At 44.0% G+C, this 17,306-nt stretch overlaps 1 protein-coding gene across 3 annotated transcripts in view; it reads left to right on the plus strand.

Moving 5' to 3' along the window:
* STXBP5L (syntaxin binding protein 5 like) overlaps window positions 1–17,306 on the plus strand; it is a 448,370-nt gene that overhangs the window by 148,026 nt on the left and 283,038 nt on the right. For all 3 annotated transcript variants that reach the window (XM_019527059.1, XM_019527060.1, XM_019527061.1), the window contains exon 4: window positions 1,192–1,292. In XM_019527059.1, the coding sequence (XP_019382604.1) occupies window positions 1,192–1,292 (101 nt within the window). The remainder of the gene's footprint in view (window positions 1–1,191; window positions 1,293–17,306) is intronic.

The raw sequence follows: 17,306 nt of genomic DNA on the forward strand, positions 1-17,306 counted from the left end.
CCCCCCATTTTCTTTCTGCTCTTTGTTTTTAATTATCCATTTCCCAGGTCATCACCTACCTTCTACTCCCTCCAGATTGCTTTTAAAAGCTCCTTTTCTTTCCACCTGTGCCTGTCTTCAGTGTTTCTCTTAAGGTGCTCTCTCTGTAGTTTTCTCTCTTGTTTTTGTACTATTTCTAAATGTTTATCTGTTTTCATGGGTTTGGCTACCACATCTAAGTTTATTAATTAATCTCTCATCTTTTGTCCAGTCTCATGTCTCTAACTGCTTTTCTGGCATGACTTCTTGGATATTCAAACATTTCTGACTCTCTTGCTTTTTCTTCTAATCCTCCATTGCTTCCATTCTCCACTGCATTTAGAAACTTAATTTTCCTTCTTATTTCCCAGGCCCATAATCTTTGGTTCTACTCTCTCCCTTTTCCTTTTTCCTTACAGCCAGCCTTTCTCTAGCCTAAGGCATTTCTTCTTCCTGTTTTTTAAAACAAAAGGTGGATTGTTGTCTGTCCTGAAATGGGAACACTACCCTCCAAACAGAACAGAGCCTAGTAATAGGAACAAGAGGTAGAATTCCTGCCAGCTGTCCAGCCAACCAAAGCTGTGAACATGGGGAAAGGCCGGCTTCTCCAGTCTGCACATCTCCTGCCAATGAGGGCTACAGGGACATGCCAGCCTCCATAGGATGCTGTTTTTCTGTGGATGGAGAGAGTCCAGACTTCCAGCTGCTGCTTTGTTTCTTTGCTCTCAGTTCCTCTGGCTGAGTCTCCCTGCTTTCTTACCTTCACCTCTCTTTTTCTTATTTCTGATTTTGGATTTTCTGTTCTGTACCCATTTCCTTTTGCTAGTATGGTAAGCACACTCTTCTTTCAGTTGCTTTCCTTAAACCCAGCTTTGCAAGCAAATCCATCCTTTCTTCTTCCCCAATTTCTGGTTTAACAGGCAGAAATATATTCAGTTTCATGTCAATCGTGGAATACCCCATTTTATTTTCCAGGCCACCTCAAATCTAAACAATTTTAAATAAGTGCAAGATCAGCCAAAGTTAAGTATTGCTTATTGCAGAATATCTTTTTCAGAAGGAATGCAGTTATTTCACAGATGCTGTATAGCTTTCTATTTACAGATAATTGAAAGCGAAAAATCTGCATATGAATAACATATTGCACCATATTCTGTCTCTGATTTGCTCTAGGGTGCCTTGGTCAGTGCAAGTGCAGATGACACACTCCATTTGTGGAACTTAAGACAGAAGCGGCCAGCTATTCTTCATTCTCTGAAATTTAACCGAGAACGGTAAGGGAGCCTGAAAAAACAGAAAGGTGTTTTAAAAGCGTACAAGTTAAATTTGACTGAATTATCTGTGTTATGGTTTTGTTTTGTTTGAGTAATGCAGCTGTCTGTCTTGAAGATTTTTCTTTCATTATGATTCTTAAAATCCAATTTATACAGGGCATGTATCAACTCAGTGTCCAGATTTGGAGTGTAGTAACTCTCAAATCTCAATAGCCCATTTCTGCTTTTCACTAGAAATGTTTGTCCATGGTTTTCTGCTTAAACAAACTGGTGTGATTAGTAGATTTTAAGGCCAGAAAAGAATGCTATATGATAGGCTGTGCCCCGAAACGAGGGGCATGTGTTCACAACACTTTAAAGCAGGTTAAATGCTTTTGCGCTGCTTTAGTGGTGTTCGTGTTTGCATGCGTTGGCAGTGTATTGCGCGTTAATTTCAGGTGCTGTAGCACATTCAGAGGTGTAATATGCCTTAAATGACTTGGTGCGCAGCAAACTCCTCCAAGGAGTTTGTTTGCTGCCATACAGCTGCAGAGCGAAGCACTGGGCTCTGTGTGGCTCAGGAACTGTGCAGGAAGCCCATGCAGGCAGCCTGGCAGCAGCCCAGGAAGGCAGGTTCCACCGAAGAAAAAAAAAAAGCAGCGAGCCTGATCCTTTTTTTTCCCCAGCCCCCTGGAGCCTGCCTGCCTGCCTGAGCTGCATGGGGGCCCGGTGCTTTCCTCCGCAGCTGCAGTGCCCCCCAGGACCACCCGAGCTAGGTGCCTGTGGGCGGGGCCCACCGCTGCCACAGAAGGAAGCACCAGCCCCCCCGCCCCACAGCCCAGGGACTGCTCTGTGCACTTGCAGCTTACCTTCCCCTCCCTGCTGCCGGAGAGGCAGGTAAGTACATGGGTGTATATGACATGGGGGTTTACTTGGCCCTGAATTGAAGTGGTGTTTTTAAAAGCACACCGCTTCAATTTAGGGCCCCTGTTTCATCTACACACACCCATTGTTCTAGTCTGTTCTGCTGTATAACACTGGCCATTGGCACTCTATCTAGTAGCTCTTGCAGGAAGGAAAGTATTTGTTTCCACCCTGTAAGAATGTGGAAACAAGATTTTTTTTTCTTGACCAATTTGGCATGTATTCACCCTGTAAGAATGTGGAAACAAGATTTTTTTTTCTTGACCAATTTGGCATGTATTATAATTTACTGAGAAAACTCAAATGTTACTAGTATGGTGCAGAGTCGAAATTTAAGATACCACACTTTCTTGTATATAGTATATACTCTTGCTCCCCCCATCCCCCAGAATTGGCATGCATGTATTGAGTGGGGTAGAAATCCTCTACTTTGGTTCCTGCTCCATAGTACAGCCGTTGTAACATTACTATTCAGGCAGTTGAGGGAATCAGTTGATTTACTGACCCATTGTTCTTCACTCCGTGGGTGTTAATGATTGTCTTTTTTTTGTAATGGTCTTTGTTTCACTAATCAAACCAAACTTTCTTAGGGCAATTCTGCTGTCTGCTAGCTGCTCCTGGCCTTTCTTCTCATATTTCACAGCCCTGGAAATTCTTCAGCTCTTTTCAGAATCACAGATCTACCCACAGAGACCTGTCCTCAGCAGCAGTTAGGGTTTCAGCTTTAGTTAAGCAGGAAAGGGAGGGTGAGTCAGCTGAATATTAAGTTCTGTCCCTGCTGTATACAGCCATAAGTTTGGAAAAATCTTATTCTCTTTGTTTTACCTTTCAAAACCAGGGTGGGTATTATATTCAGGTATGTTGTATACAAGGAAATATGTAATTATGATGAATAGGTCTCAGATGATTCAGAATTTGGCTTATTTTAGTAATTAGTTTTACTTTCCAGGCATTTAATAGTTTAAATCACTGGTTGGATATGCTTACTTAAGCCCATATTTAAAAACCTAAATTAAGATGGGTATATATTTTGACAGGCTAAGAACTCAGCTCACACTGACATCAGTAAGAGTTGCAGGTAGAAAGAAAGAATGGCCTTTTTAATTAAGGAATAGGTCTGGCACTCAAAAGAACTGGTTTCAGTTCCCAACTCTGCCACAGACTCCCCATGTTATCTTGAACAAGTTGGTTACTTTCTGTGCTTTAGCGTAAAATAGCAGACAGAGGAAGTGTGTTTTATTTCTTAGATCAGGGGTTGGCACCCTATGGTCTACAGGCTGCATCTGGCCCAGGAACATGGGGTTTCGGCAGCATTTGGAAGTACGTGGCTTCATCTGTGGGCACTCTCCCCATGCTGTTGCAGAGACAAGTAGCAGCAACAGCCAAGTGCTGGAATTCACTTGCCCACCTGCCCCTGACCTGGGGTGGGTCATTCCGGCCCACAGCTGGAAAAGGTTTCCTATCCCCATCTTAGACTGTGAGCTCCTTGCTTCAAAAATTGTGTTATAGTATAGTTATAAAATGCCTGTTTTGGTAGAAATTATGTACTCAGTTTCTGAAGTTCAGGTAACTTTTGAATGCCTAAATGTATGGATTTATGTGCATACCTTTGGGCACCCAAGAGAATCTTGTGCAATATTCCTGCATACAATGTATGTCTTTCCTAGTATTATTACATTATGAAGAAGCAAACTGAGATTTCCTAAGACTTTGCTTGGGAATAGTTTTTCATGAGATGTATTATTATTGTTGCTTAATATTTATACTGTGGTTGCATCTAGAGGCCATGTACTTTGGAAGCCCTGTTGTGCTAGGCACTACAAACATAAAAATGTCAGTCCCTGTCCCAAGCCACCTGCAAGCTAAAAGATGAGATGCAAAAAGTGGCTTCTAGATGTGAAAAACAGGGTAGCAAAAAGTATGTGACAATTCTTATCCTGTCACGGACAGTACTTTTTCATCATAATAATACAAATGCTAAATGACAACATACTTCAAAAGTATATATAATTATCCTGATTTTTTAATCATTGGTATTGTTGCAGTACTTCCTTGTCTGTTTTTTGGGGGGGTTTTTAATAGTACTAGGTCAGAACAGTTTCTGGTATTTCTGGCTGTGGATTAATTGAAATGGACCTGCTAGTCAGAAATTTTAATACAATTTCAGGACCTTAGATGTTCAGTTATAGAAAATGGTTGATGTTTGTTCATTTATTTATTTGTTAATCCAAATCAGCTCACTCATCTTGCCATTAAGTATTTACACAGTATGAGTTCTAAAATGCTTAGTCATGTGAAAGAGCCCTTCCTCATGAAAACTGTTCCATGATAGACAAAGGAAATACTTGCATAACTAATTACTAATCCACAGTAATAAGATTTGCAGAGTTAGTCTCATAAGTTATTCATGCTGAAAAATGTACTGTACTCATTGGTGCTATAGTTTGCAGTAACTAAAAAGTATTATCATAAACACCCTGGGCCATATCTGAAGAAACCCAGTACCTAATTTTTAGATTCCTGCCCCTTGTAGTAGAATCTAAAGCTCTACACTCCCTATACTGTGTATGCGGAAAGCTAGGTGCATGAGCAGGACAGATTTAAGATTCTCATGTCAGTCTGGGTGGGGAGGTGCCTCAAGTTAATCAATGGGAAATGCTAAGGCTATGGGTGTTTTGAGATTCATTGAGCGTGTCTACCTGAGAGGCTACATCGCTGAAGAGGCAAGGTACAGTGACATAACATGAGCAGGCACTAACCATGATGACGCTGCTACTGTGCAGTAGATTTAGTAATGACCTGCGCGCTGCCAGGACTGCGCAGTACCAGTGGGTACCGTCCAGTCATTTAGTACTTGCTAAAGTACTAGACTGGGGTCCTGGGTTCCAGGTCCTGCTCTAAGCATTTTTTATTTTTTATCCACTGACTGACTAATGTGAAATCCTGGAACCAGTGCCTGGAGCTACCACTGCTGCTGCTATTGTCCTTCTTGCGTGCCAAGTGGCTGTAGCTACTACTATGCTTTTTGCTGAACTCAGTGCTATGGGTGTGCTGTAGATGTGCAGCAGGAGGACTGGACCCTCCAGGGAACTGAAGCAGTACTTTGCCTAGTTTCTGAATCCCAGTGGGGTTTAAGCTGGACATACACACCAGCTGCTCAGGCTGGGTGGTTCTACACATAGGAAAAAGCAGGAATGTAGGCACCTAGGGACATCTAGCAATTGGGATGGATGCTGTATAGGATTTTTCAGACCAGTTTTGAACTTGGGTAGCTAATCTCCTATTTCTAGCACCTAAACCCTTCTGTGCATCTCACCCTTGTGATTTTGACATAGCTGTGAATTCATTACAGCATATAGTAGCAGCAAATAATGATCCAAATTGAGAAGTTAGTACAATTTTAAAGTGTAGCAGTTGTCTGAAAAGCAGTTCTTTCAAATGGCAGTGTGGGCTTTATATTTATTACTGTCTCTAAGGGGTGCAGAATTAAATTGGCTCAATATACAAGTAGAGAGAGGTTTCTAACAGCCAGCATCTCAAACATAGCCTGGGTTCTGAGAGTCCAATCAGTTCCTTTCTTCTGCATAAATTGGCATTAGTAATGGTGGAGTACCTCCAACTGAATTACACTTTCAGTTTCATTTTTGCAACACACATTTTCTGTCAGTTCTGTGTCACTGTACTGAAAGTTTAGGGGACTGCATTGTGTGGGCCCCCATTGGGCAGTGCGGTCCCTAACCACCACGTCGCACTTCATGGGCCCCCAGGGGTTGGGGCAGGCAGTGGAAGCGGGAGGAGGGAGGGGAGCCTAGGTATTGCAGGGGCAGCAGAAAGAGCAAAACGGGGAGCAGGGTCCAGACCAGGAGCCCAGGGGCTGTAGTTCAATCTCTTGGGAGCCATACAAAGCCAGCAGGCCACCAGTTGGATAGGCATGTTCCAAATTGTTCCTTGTTATCCTCATATAAGACAAACAGGGATTAACCTGTTATCCATTTCAGTATAATGTGATCCAGTGTATATGAGCTTGGACAAGAACATAATAGCTGCCATAATGTTCTGTAACCTTCTTTCCCTAATAATAATTAGCTAAATGCTTTGTAATTTGAACTCTTTGGAGCATGGGAGGCTCAGCATAAAACTAAAAGCTTTTGTGTATATACATGTTTAATCTTCTCATTAATGTATGATAAAATGTGTTGCTGTTAATGTATTGTAGACTAAATGCAAGGTGCAGGAATACATCAGAGTTTTGTATTTTAAGTAACTGACATAATCTACTATGCCATTAAGGGAATACATGTTTGCTGTCTATATACTGGCAGCAGGTGTCCTGGTCCACTGATACACTATCATTCCCAGTAACAAAGTCCATTTTTTTTGAATAAACAGATGCTTCAGAACAACAGTTCTTTTGTTGTTGTTGAAAGCTCTACTATATTGCCATAGTTTTCTGACTTAATTTTTTATATTTAAGTTTACTGCACTAAAGGTTGTCAAAAGCTTTTCTATCCTGTCCCTTTCCTACATGGGTGTCACATTAATGAATTACAAATAATTGTGTATGTTTTGTTTCTAATTTTCTAACTGTAGTTTTACATTAAATAGTGATGAACTTAACGTCTGCTATCTGGCAAGCATCAAGGAAGTATGAATAATATCCAAATCTCCCCTAATGCATTGGCTTTCTCCATGCTTATGCCCAGCAAAAACAATTAAAGGATAAAAACATGTGAGCCTAAGTTCAAGTCCAACTTTAGAAAGGCAAGTAGCATTTATGGGGCTTAGCTGCACAAATGAAATTATGGCCCACTTACTAGGGTGACCACCTTTTCAAAAGGGGAAGGTGGGACACATGCCTGCCGCCCCCTACCCCCACCCCTAACACCATGGTTGGACAAGAGTGGAGTGGGAGAGGGTGGCAGGAGGGGGGATGCAGGTTCTCCACTGCAGGCTCAGGGCTCCCCTCCCTGCTGCATTTCCTTCAGGAACCCTGTGCTGGCTGCATGCCCTCTGCCCACCTGGGAGCAGCAGGGGGCACAACTCCATGCCACTTCCCCCACTGATGCTGGGCAGACAGGGGGCACCTTGCCAGGGAAAAGCCCCTCACAGCGGGAGGGGGCTAATACAGCCGCTGACACCACAGTGGGGTCTGTCCAGCCTGGCCACAGGTGAAGCTCAGGGGGGAATAGTGGTGGGGAGCAGCCACCAGCTGGGAGCTGGGGCTGCAAGTTAACCCCTCCAGGACTGCAAGTGCTTGGGGCCAGTGGTGGAATAAGCCCCCTCTTGCTGGGAGGGGACTTGCCCCAGCACAGAATGAGCAGTGCAGGCCAGGACCCACCCTGCCCAGCAACTGGAGCAGCAAGCAGTGAGTGAGGTGATGGGCAGTAGCCCATCATGGCTCCACAAAGTGCGAGCCCCTTCCTGGTGAGGGGCCTTGCTGTGGGGCCAGCAGAGCTGCTGTGAAGCGCAGCAGCGCTGCAGGAGCATGGCCAGGCAGGGCCCCTGGGGTGGGGGGCACAGACGGGAGTTATTCCTCCTCCCTCTGGCCTCCAACAAGGGGACAGCCAGAGGCCTGTTCTGGGCAGGGAGTGAGCGTTGCAGTGATAGCTGACAGACCCAGCTGCCAGTGGTGGTACAGGGCAAACTAGCTCTCCTCCCTGCCCCCTTCTGCCTCAAGGGCCATGGTGCTGCAGATGGAGTGGAGAGCAACTGGCAGACGCTGTTCAGGTCCCTGCTGGTGGCACAGGGTGGTGGGAATTAAACCCCTTTCTGGCAAGACCCTTGCCCCTCCCTGTCTCTGCTCAGGCTGGGGAACAGAGGGGTGGGGCCAGCCTGGCTGGGCTGGAGCAAAGAGCTCCTCCCAACCCAGAGAGCATGCTGGGATGCTGGGGGTGTCTGGTTCATCTTAAACCAGCAAGGGGTCTGGGACAGACATTGCATAACCCAATTTGAGCCAAATCAGTTAAGTCTGATGCTACATTCAACCAGGTTTATCTCAAACTGGTTTCAGCCACTTTGAAACTGGTTTATGTGCACTGAATGTCTGTTTTGTTACAGGCTTAAACCAGTTTTGATCACTTAAGCCACTTTATGTGTAATGTCTTTCCAGCTAATTGGTTGGATGTCATTAGACTAGGGTTGGGTAAAATATGGCCTGCAGGCTGGATCCAGCCTGCCAACTGATTGGATCCAGCCTGTGGTTGGGAACCCACCAATTGATTGGATCCAGCCTGCAGCTGCCCCCACATGGGGCTGAGCCTTGCCTGGGACAGCCCACCTTGCACTCCTACCCAGGGCAGCACACAGCTTCCCAGCAGGGCTGCTCCCAGTGTGCCTGGAGCCACCAGAGTGCTGCTTGGTATTCTAACCCCCTGCTGATCCTCCTCCTGCCTCTGCGCTACTCTGGACAGGGAGGAAGCTGCAGCCACGTGGTTCCTGCCTCAATATATAGGGCTCTAGCTCCAGCTCCCACCCACCTTCCACCTACTCTGCCGCCTGCAGGTGGCTGTTCATTGTGCTAGGCAGGCAGAGTGGGTAGGAGAGGATGGGGCTTGGCCCCACACCAAGTGCCATGTGGGCAGCTGTGGATCGGCTGGGGTGGGGGAGCAGAACTCTCCTGCACTACACCCTGGTGAGCTCTGCTGCATGCTCCCGTTCCCTCCCCCCATGCCAGCCAGCCCCCAGAACCTAATGAATGGACAGCTTCCCCCCGCCCAAACCAGCCCCCCTCATCAACCTCCCTCACACGCCCACACACTCTATATAGAAGAATAAGACTGTATTTTGAGCTATTATACAATTGGCTTTATATAGTTACTCAAAAAACCATAGATCAGTGCAAATTACTTTTTGAAATAAAATTAAAATATAGTAGATGTTTGAGTTTTAGTATATGATGTTTTTATGTAGAATTTGTTAAAATGATATATTGTGAAAGGTTTTATATATGCAGCCCTCAATAGCTTACCAAAACTCATTAAATGGCCCTCCAACTGAAATAATTGCTCACCCCTGCATTAGACAGAGCAACAATACCATAATTCAATGTATAATCACCCTAGGCCCAGTCATGGCATTTTAGCTTGCCAATGAAATGAGTAATGGTTGGTATAGTGTGAAAGCAATACACTTTGCATTAGAGAGACAAATAAAAGAAGTAAATTGTATTTTAAATGCTCCCCTTGTAAAGAAAGGAGCTTGGGAATATGCTATCTCTATTGCCTCCTAAAATCACGTACCACTAAATAATATATAAATGAATCTCAAAAAACCTTTATGTATTTCTAGATTTATTTATGACTGCTTGACGGTTGGGTTTTTTTAACATGGAAAATGATAATAGAAGTAGTACATGGTGTTTAAACAATGTTTAAGCTACTGTGTCTTATTTGCTTAGATCTAGAGAGAAAACATGAATGTAATAGGAAAAGGAAATTAATGGCAGTGGTCCAAATTCATCCATGGTTATTTCTACCTAAATCAATCAAGTTAACAGCTAGAATCAGTTTGACCCAGGTTTTTTAAATATTCAGTACAGTGGAAGTAACAGTTTAACAATACAGTTTAATGATGATAGTAAAACTTACAGTTAGGGCCTGGACACACAATATATTTCCCCTCAGGTCATTACTTTGAAGTGAACATGGGATGGGCATGTGGCACACAGTCCTAACACAAGGCAGGATTGTGCTGTGCTGGGAAGTGAGAGGTCCTGGTTCAAACTCAATCTAGGAGAGAGGGCCCTAAAAACCAGGACCTTTGGCCTTCCATGTGAGTGCCTGAATTATTGTGAGGGTAAAAATTGGAAAGTTTTCTGTGTAGTTGCCAGTTTTTATGTTGTATCCATGTCTGTCCAGGAAGAGAATTTCTTTGGACGTGTAAATGCCCAGGAAAGAATAGAGTGCTTTGCGTTATTCTTTTTATGAGTCATTCTCATTAATCTTACATTTCTTTAACATTATGGACGTGGGCATGTCAGTCAATAGAAGCTCGTTTCAACTACTGCTTTATAAGAAACACCAGGATTAAGCTAACTACCAAAATTTTATAATGCAGGGCCTGGCAACTTTTAAAAAAAGATTATACCTTTAACTTTCAGTTCTTTAACCTTAGAGGTATTGGTTATACCAAAGAAAGGACAGTAGTTTTATTCTGTATCGCTCTGAAGTTCAGTCCATACAATTCATATCTAAGCAGGACAAGGAAAAACTATCCACTCCTTATTTTAGAGACTATCAATATGCATACCCCAACTGGGCAGATAATGCAGTTTGAGTCTTTGCATTTTCACCCCATCTGAGTCATAGATGATACAGTTTTAATATAGCTAAATCGTACTGCAAGACTGAAAGATTATCCTCTATAACTATGCTCATAGGCTAGGGACAGACATTTATAAAGCCTGAGCCTGAATTGATTCAATCTTTGCAGGTTAGTCTAACCTGCAACGCTTGAACTGATTTTGGAGGTGGAGAGACATTTCTTTTTCATTCCAGAAATGCAGGCACATGCCTGTAGTGGCTCAGGCTAGAAGCTAGGGGGTCACTACAGCAGCCCTCCCATCACTTCCAGAGTGCTGAGCTGAAGGATGGTGTAGCTAGGCCCCAGCAGGATGCTCTGATTAGGGAGGGGTGTAAACCCCAACCCTGCCTGCAGTCCCAGGTTTTCCCCACTCGCTTTCAATTTCCCTCTACCTGTCTGCAAACCTGACAGGGCTGCAAACCAGCAGGGGGCTGATAAAACCATAGTGCTTATCAGCCCATCAGCAAAACAAAAGCCTCTCTCATTAGTTCAAGGTCTTCCTAAACAGCTTTTTTGGGATGGAGCTCTGGCCAGGGAGCAGAGGGGCAGGGCCAATCCTGTTCTCTGGAGCAGAGAGCATAGCCTAGCCCAGCCCAGCCCAGCCCAGTCCAGCACTGCAAAGCGTCCAGGATGCTGGGGGACTCTGATTTAACTTAAAGCAGGAAGGGGACAGGGGCAGAAATTGCATAACTGGTGTGAGCCAAATCAGTTAAGTCTGATACTACATTCAACTAGGTTTATCTAAAACCAGTTTCAGCCATTTTGAAACTGGTTTATGTGGTCTGTTACAGGTTTAAACCAGTTTCTGATCATTTAACTCAGTTTGTGTGTAATGTCTGTCACTAGCACCAAAGATGCTTTAAACCCCAAGGGGTACACCTTGTGCCACTTCTACTTGTCCCTGGGGAATGCCTGTGCCATGCATGCTCTGGCACACTGCAGGTTACCCGGGGTGGGGTAGGGAAGGCTGGAGCCAGAAACTGTGCTGGCCCCAGCAGCCTTACCTGGGGCCCTGGGGGCCTCCTAGGGCTGGAGCCATGGTAGGAAGCCTAGCTGGCAGCTGGAGCATGGTTCTGGCTAACCAGGCTCCGATTTAGGTGGTGTGTGCTGCTGCCACATGCATCACCCCACTTTTTTTCAGTGTGGTTTTATTTAGCCCCAGGATCTCCTGAGGTCAAACACTCCCTTCTCCCCCCCGCCCCTCCCAAGGTATCAGTGTAGGAAAAGCCTGCATGTGCTGTGTGTGGTGCCACCAATGGGCCTGCAGTGTCACATACTGCCTGTCTGTGCTCATCTGGACATGACCTAAGGGTCTGGACAGATATGCTACTTCAGACTGGCATAAACTTTCTGGCACACTGGAAGTTAAAAAGCACACTGGGAAAATCAAGTACTATTTTGAGCCAGTCTTCTTTGAACTTGTTCAGTGTTATGTGCAGATACGGACCTAGTGTTTGGAATCCCAAACTAAACCACTCCTCAACACTTCCTCCCCACTCCCAAACCGATGCAGGGCAATGAGGGCTGCTCTGGGATGTAACCAGGACCTGAAGGCGCATTGCCTACGGAGATGCCAATTCTCAGGCCTGGGGAAGCAGAAAACCCTTCTGTTTCACTTCCCTGCTAGGGACCTTGGGCAGGGGTCCCAGGCTTATTTGGGGTTGCGTGTAACCAGATTTAGAGAGGGAAGGGGCATTGTGGCCCCCTACTTGTGGTAGATGTGTAGCTGTGTCTGTAACAGTAAACACTTGTCAGTTGCTGCATGGAGGGGGGTGACACCGAATCATTGCACAATGAACACTTAGTAGCACAGAGTGGCTGTCAATTCCACACTCCGCATTTAGTGAATTAGCAAGCAAGAACAGGCATGGGCTGTGCAGGTGAGGCATGCAGGGAAACTGAGGCATGGGGTATGGGTTGGGGCAAGAAACACTTGGCAACCCTTCCAACTCCTCCCCCACTCCCAATTGAGCATGGGACCCTGTCACCCAGGATCCTTAGTAGGGAGGTGAACTTGACAAGGTGGCTTTTCAGGATAGGGGTTGGAAAGGTCAGGAAGATCTTGGGGTGGGGGGGAAAAGGGGCAGAGCACCCAGTCCCTGGGGGAACCACAAGAAAGGGGCCACAGCCCCCCAGCGCCTGGCAACCTTGCCACTCTGATTTTGGGTGGCATGTGCTGCCACCACATGCACCACCCCACTTTTTTCAGTGTAGGTTTTATTGGACCCAAGGATCTCTGCCCCAATCCTAGTCTTCTTCTCTAGAGGAATCCTGGGGAAACTCCTGACCCTGATGCCTGGAAGGCATGATGGTCTACGTACTGTATACCACCCCTTCATAGCATTTGGGCAACAATGCAGTCCTAAAGCTAAGGGTTCCACAGTTCTGCCTAGAGCCCTTGGCAGGGTACCTGTGGACACTTCTGTCCAGGGCCAATTGTGAACTGGTTCCCAATCAGTGACGTTCTTAGAATGGTTCAAATGTTATGTCTGTCTGCATCCCCAAGACTCAAATTATTGCTACGTCTTTTCTTTAAATGCGTCATGGTTGTACTGCAACCAGTACAATCCTAATCATCAGAGCAAAACAGATGAGCTGCTGGCATTTTTACCACCATGCAACCTAATCTTAATTGAAGTGAAAAGTGAAAACATGCCCAGTAGTCAGCACCTTTTCAGAGCTCCAAGCCCTTGTCAGTGGAGCAGAACAGGCATAGGGCTAGCATTTTGGTCATGCTATATTTTACCATTTCCTATAGGGTCTCAAATGAGCTTTCACTGGTTGTGTCCTGTCATAGTCTTATAAAAGGACAAAATGTATCAATAATATACCTTATAAAAACTTAGAAACTGTAGATTGTAGACTTCTGCTGAGTTACTAAATAGCTTTTTCTGAATTTTAAAGCAATTGCTCTTAGAAATCTCCTGCTGTGTTGCTACCACTGAATGAAACAATGCTGTTTGATAAAGGCACCATTTTCAACTTAAGTGCTTTAGGCACTGTAACTGTTGATACTATGTCTCTTATTCAGGAAAAGATAAGAGTTCCTGCAATGGTAAATACTTTACACAGTGTGTGTTTCATAAAGATACTGAATAAATGCCAGTAGGCACTTTTGTTAATGTTGCTGTAATGCCGGTCATTTTCAGTTGAATGTTTTCTGTCAAAATATTGTATTTTGCCAAGCCAAAATATTTTGTAGAGATAAATATATTTTAGTTTTGGTTTTTTTTATCAACCAGAAGGAGTTTTAACATCTAGCATGGATTCTGGTTTGTTCCAGAGACAAATAGAAAACTTGATCTTTTTCAATCAGAAAACAGGTGTTTCAGTAAAATTTCATTTTGCAAAAATGTTTCAAAGGGTTTGTTTTCATTCCAGTGTGCAACAAATAGTTTAAAATCTCAAAAGTCAAACTAGAATTGTCATCTTTCATCCACCTCCGCTGGCAGGATTATTAACAGGTCTTCTAGATTGATTTATTTTAAGGTTTCAAGTTTTCCCTGCAAAAAGTGCTGGGTTTAAAAAATTTGCAGCAAATTCAACAGCTTCAATACTTTCAGCAGCACGACTTGTCAACATGTGATACCCTGTTCTTTTGAATCATGTAAACATACATGCTGTGCACTTTCATTACATTACCACATTTTCTTTCTGGGACAGCATTGGAACAACTTACTGTGATCCTGTTCATAAAATCATTTACATTTCCAAAGTATTCCTTCAGTGGATCTGAGTTGGAACAAAGGGTATAAAATATATAAAGTCACTGTTGTATCAGACTCAGCAATGCCCCTGGTCCTTAGTAATTACAAATGACAGGTTTGCAGTTCAACTTTGATGGGGCCTACATGTGTATTTGGGTCTTGTAATTCATGTTCTTCATTAATTCTGTTAATTTTAATCTTTTTACTGTACTCTGAGGTATGTCTAGACACTGATACAGATAAAACTTTCATACTGTTTTATTAGCAAAGCCTCTAGAAATCTCAAGTAGTCTACATCACTCTACTAGCAGGGGGATTTCAACAGGGAACAATTGTATTTTAGAGAGGCACACTAGTTTCCTGTATGTATTTCTATTGCATTTTAAGCTCAATAGGGTTTTTTTTCAAAATACTATATATTTTGTATGACCTCCCACAATCCCTATTCTGCTCCATCCCACAGTTTTTATTGGAATGTCAATTCATGATTTGAGAACTATTGTGTCAAAGACAAAAAATAAGCAACCCATCCATTGCATTAAATGACAGATCTTTATAACTAGAATTTATTTTTACATTGTCCCTATGCTATTCAAGCCCATGGCAATTCTGAATAGAATAGGATCCAGTGATTTCAGATACGTTTTCCTTCTGTCATATTAAACTCTGGGCATTAAGCCAATAAATCAAAAATAAAGAGAGCTGGTAATGCCAATGTTGAAATTTACTTCATTAAGTGGCATGTTAGCAAGAAGAGAGAATACAGATTGCAAGGAAACAGGGAACATTAATCACAAAGTCCCTGTCTACTGAAGCATAGCAAATGATAATAGCTGGTCTCCAATAAAACTGCATGATATTAATTGATGGAAACTGTAAAAAATAAAATAAAATTTTTGATCATCAGTCATTTTCAATATACTGCCTTTGTCCAGCAAAAAAACCCAAAAACAAACAACCCCCCCCCCACATTTAAGAATTGTAGCATCAATCAAGATTTGAACTCATTACATTACCAATGCATTCTAGGCCCTCTATAAAATAATGCCGTAGCTGTAAACGGAACATTTTAAAAAGAAAAACAGAAAGGCATCTGCATCACTAGTTTAATTTTCTAGTAGTATTACAATTAAGAGAAGGCAAACTCATTCAGGTAAAGAAAAACTCGGATGTTTTAAATAAAGCCTTATTAAATATGCAGCTACAAAACATTTGGGGATGCACTCAGTACTTTTCTGGTTGTTTAGGTGATTGTATTTAGTCATTTGCATGGCTGAGTCCCAAAAATGCTACTTTATACACAGGTTGACATTACTGCTATATGCATAGTCCTGTGTATGTGGCTATATATTTGCCCAAACTAGTCATACGTTTTAGAAACAAATAGAGGAGGGGGAGTTCAGATTCCCATCCTTATCCCCAAATAAGCTTGTGGTTAGGGCAGTCACTTAGGAGAGCAGAGGTTCTGCTCTCCCCCCGCCTGCCTCCCCCCAGGTTTGACCCATGCTATCTCTGATTTCTCAGTACAACACTCTAGCCATTGCATCTTGTCAAGTCAGCTGTCATCCATGCCCTTTTCCTATGTTCCTTTTGAAGTCACCCCCCCAGGCAGGCACAAGCAGGAGTTATACAGACCCAGGAGGAAAAGTGCAAAGCAGAGCCTGTATGAATCAGAGAGGTGTCTGATAGCCTGGAAAGGAAGGGTCTCTGACTTCTAGCCATTACCTTTGATACTTGATGAGGAAGAAGCTTTTCCTTATGCTGCCTTCCATTGTTTTCCAATAGCCTTGTAAATGATTCAGCTGAAAGAGGAGTGCCAGAGATGGCTGTAAGTACTAAAGCTGGGGTGACTAGAGTGTTGTGCTAGGAAGTGAAAGCAGCCCTGGTTCTCAAACACCCTTTAGAAGAGAACCCAGGATTTCCAGCTTCCCAAGTGAGTGTCCCAGTTATTTAGCTCTTGGAGTAGAAGAGAAAGACATGGACATGTGTGATTTTTCCAGCAGTCATGGGTTTGGCCTGACTCCATTTCTGGGCATCTGAAGCAGCTAGGCATCCATAAGGGGCATGCCTGAGCCATGTAGTCATGTGTAGTCATCCATATGCATAGGGCAACATGCCCAGGAATAGCATGCCAATTTGTGTGCAAATGGCTTTTGAGGACTTAGATGTCCAAAAAATGACCTGTAGACCACAAAAATCTGGATACCTAGATGACTAGAAAAGAACAGAATGTCACCCATGGTAACTTGAAAAATAAAAGATAGTTCTTTGCTTCCTATTGTGAGATAAAATACTATAAGAGATTCTGCTTCTAATTTTTGTTTCTGTTGCAATATGTAGCCAGAAAGATGCAGGAAGTATCTTTTTTTGAGGTTTTAACCCCATCTTCAGCCGCCTTTAATTTTCAGTCCTTTCTTCAGTGAGATGGGTATTCCTTGTTTTTGCATTGTTATTCAGTGTGACACTGATTTGCAGTAGGGCTATTTTTATGTGGCCTAGAAGAAACAAGTGGTGAGCAAGTGGGTTGCTGCACACCAGCAATAGCCATTTAACAAGCCAATAAGCAGGAAAAATCCTGTCAGTCCTCTATTTTTTTCCTCTGCCCACTAAAGGGGAAACCCAAACTTGTTTCTTTTTGCCTACCCAAACTCACTGCTCTTGTAAGCCCTTAAATTACAGTTGATTTGGGCCCATGGGATCTAATTTGTTCACTCAGGAAGAGCTTCTGCCTCATCAATCACCACTGTGTAGCCTCTTCTCACATGTCCCCCTGCATACAGCCTCCGCTCCCCTTCCTGCCCCTCTTTCCTTCCCCCCACTTACCCTTGCTCCACAATAGCAGGCTCTGTCAGTGCTGTAGCCTGGGGCACTAGGCACGGCCCCAGCCTGTCCCAGTGGCACAAAGCCTGGGTGGCTGCTACAGAGGCTGGGCTGGGGCTATGCTCAGTGTCTCAAGTGAGAATAGGGATTGGGCCTGCTGGCAAGGAGCAAAGGTGAGGGGGGAGCAGAGGCTGGCAGGTGGGGGCAAGGAGGAGAGAAGGGGGAGCAGAGGCAGGACAACGGGGGGGAGCGGAGATTGGCGGGGAGGGGGAAGGAGAGCCTG

Source organism: Gavialis gangeticus, unplaced genomic scaffold, assembly GCF_001723915.1.
Source record: "Gavialis gangeticus isolate Ggan-Ray unplaced genomic scaffold, GavGan_comp1, whole genome shotgun sequence".
NCBI lineage: Eukaryota > Metazoa > Chordata > Crocodylia > Gavialidae > Gavialis > Gavialis gangeticus.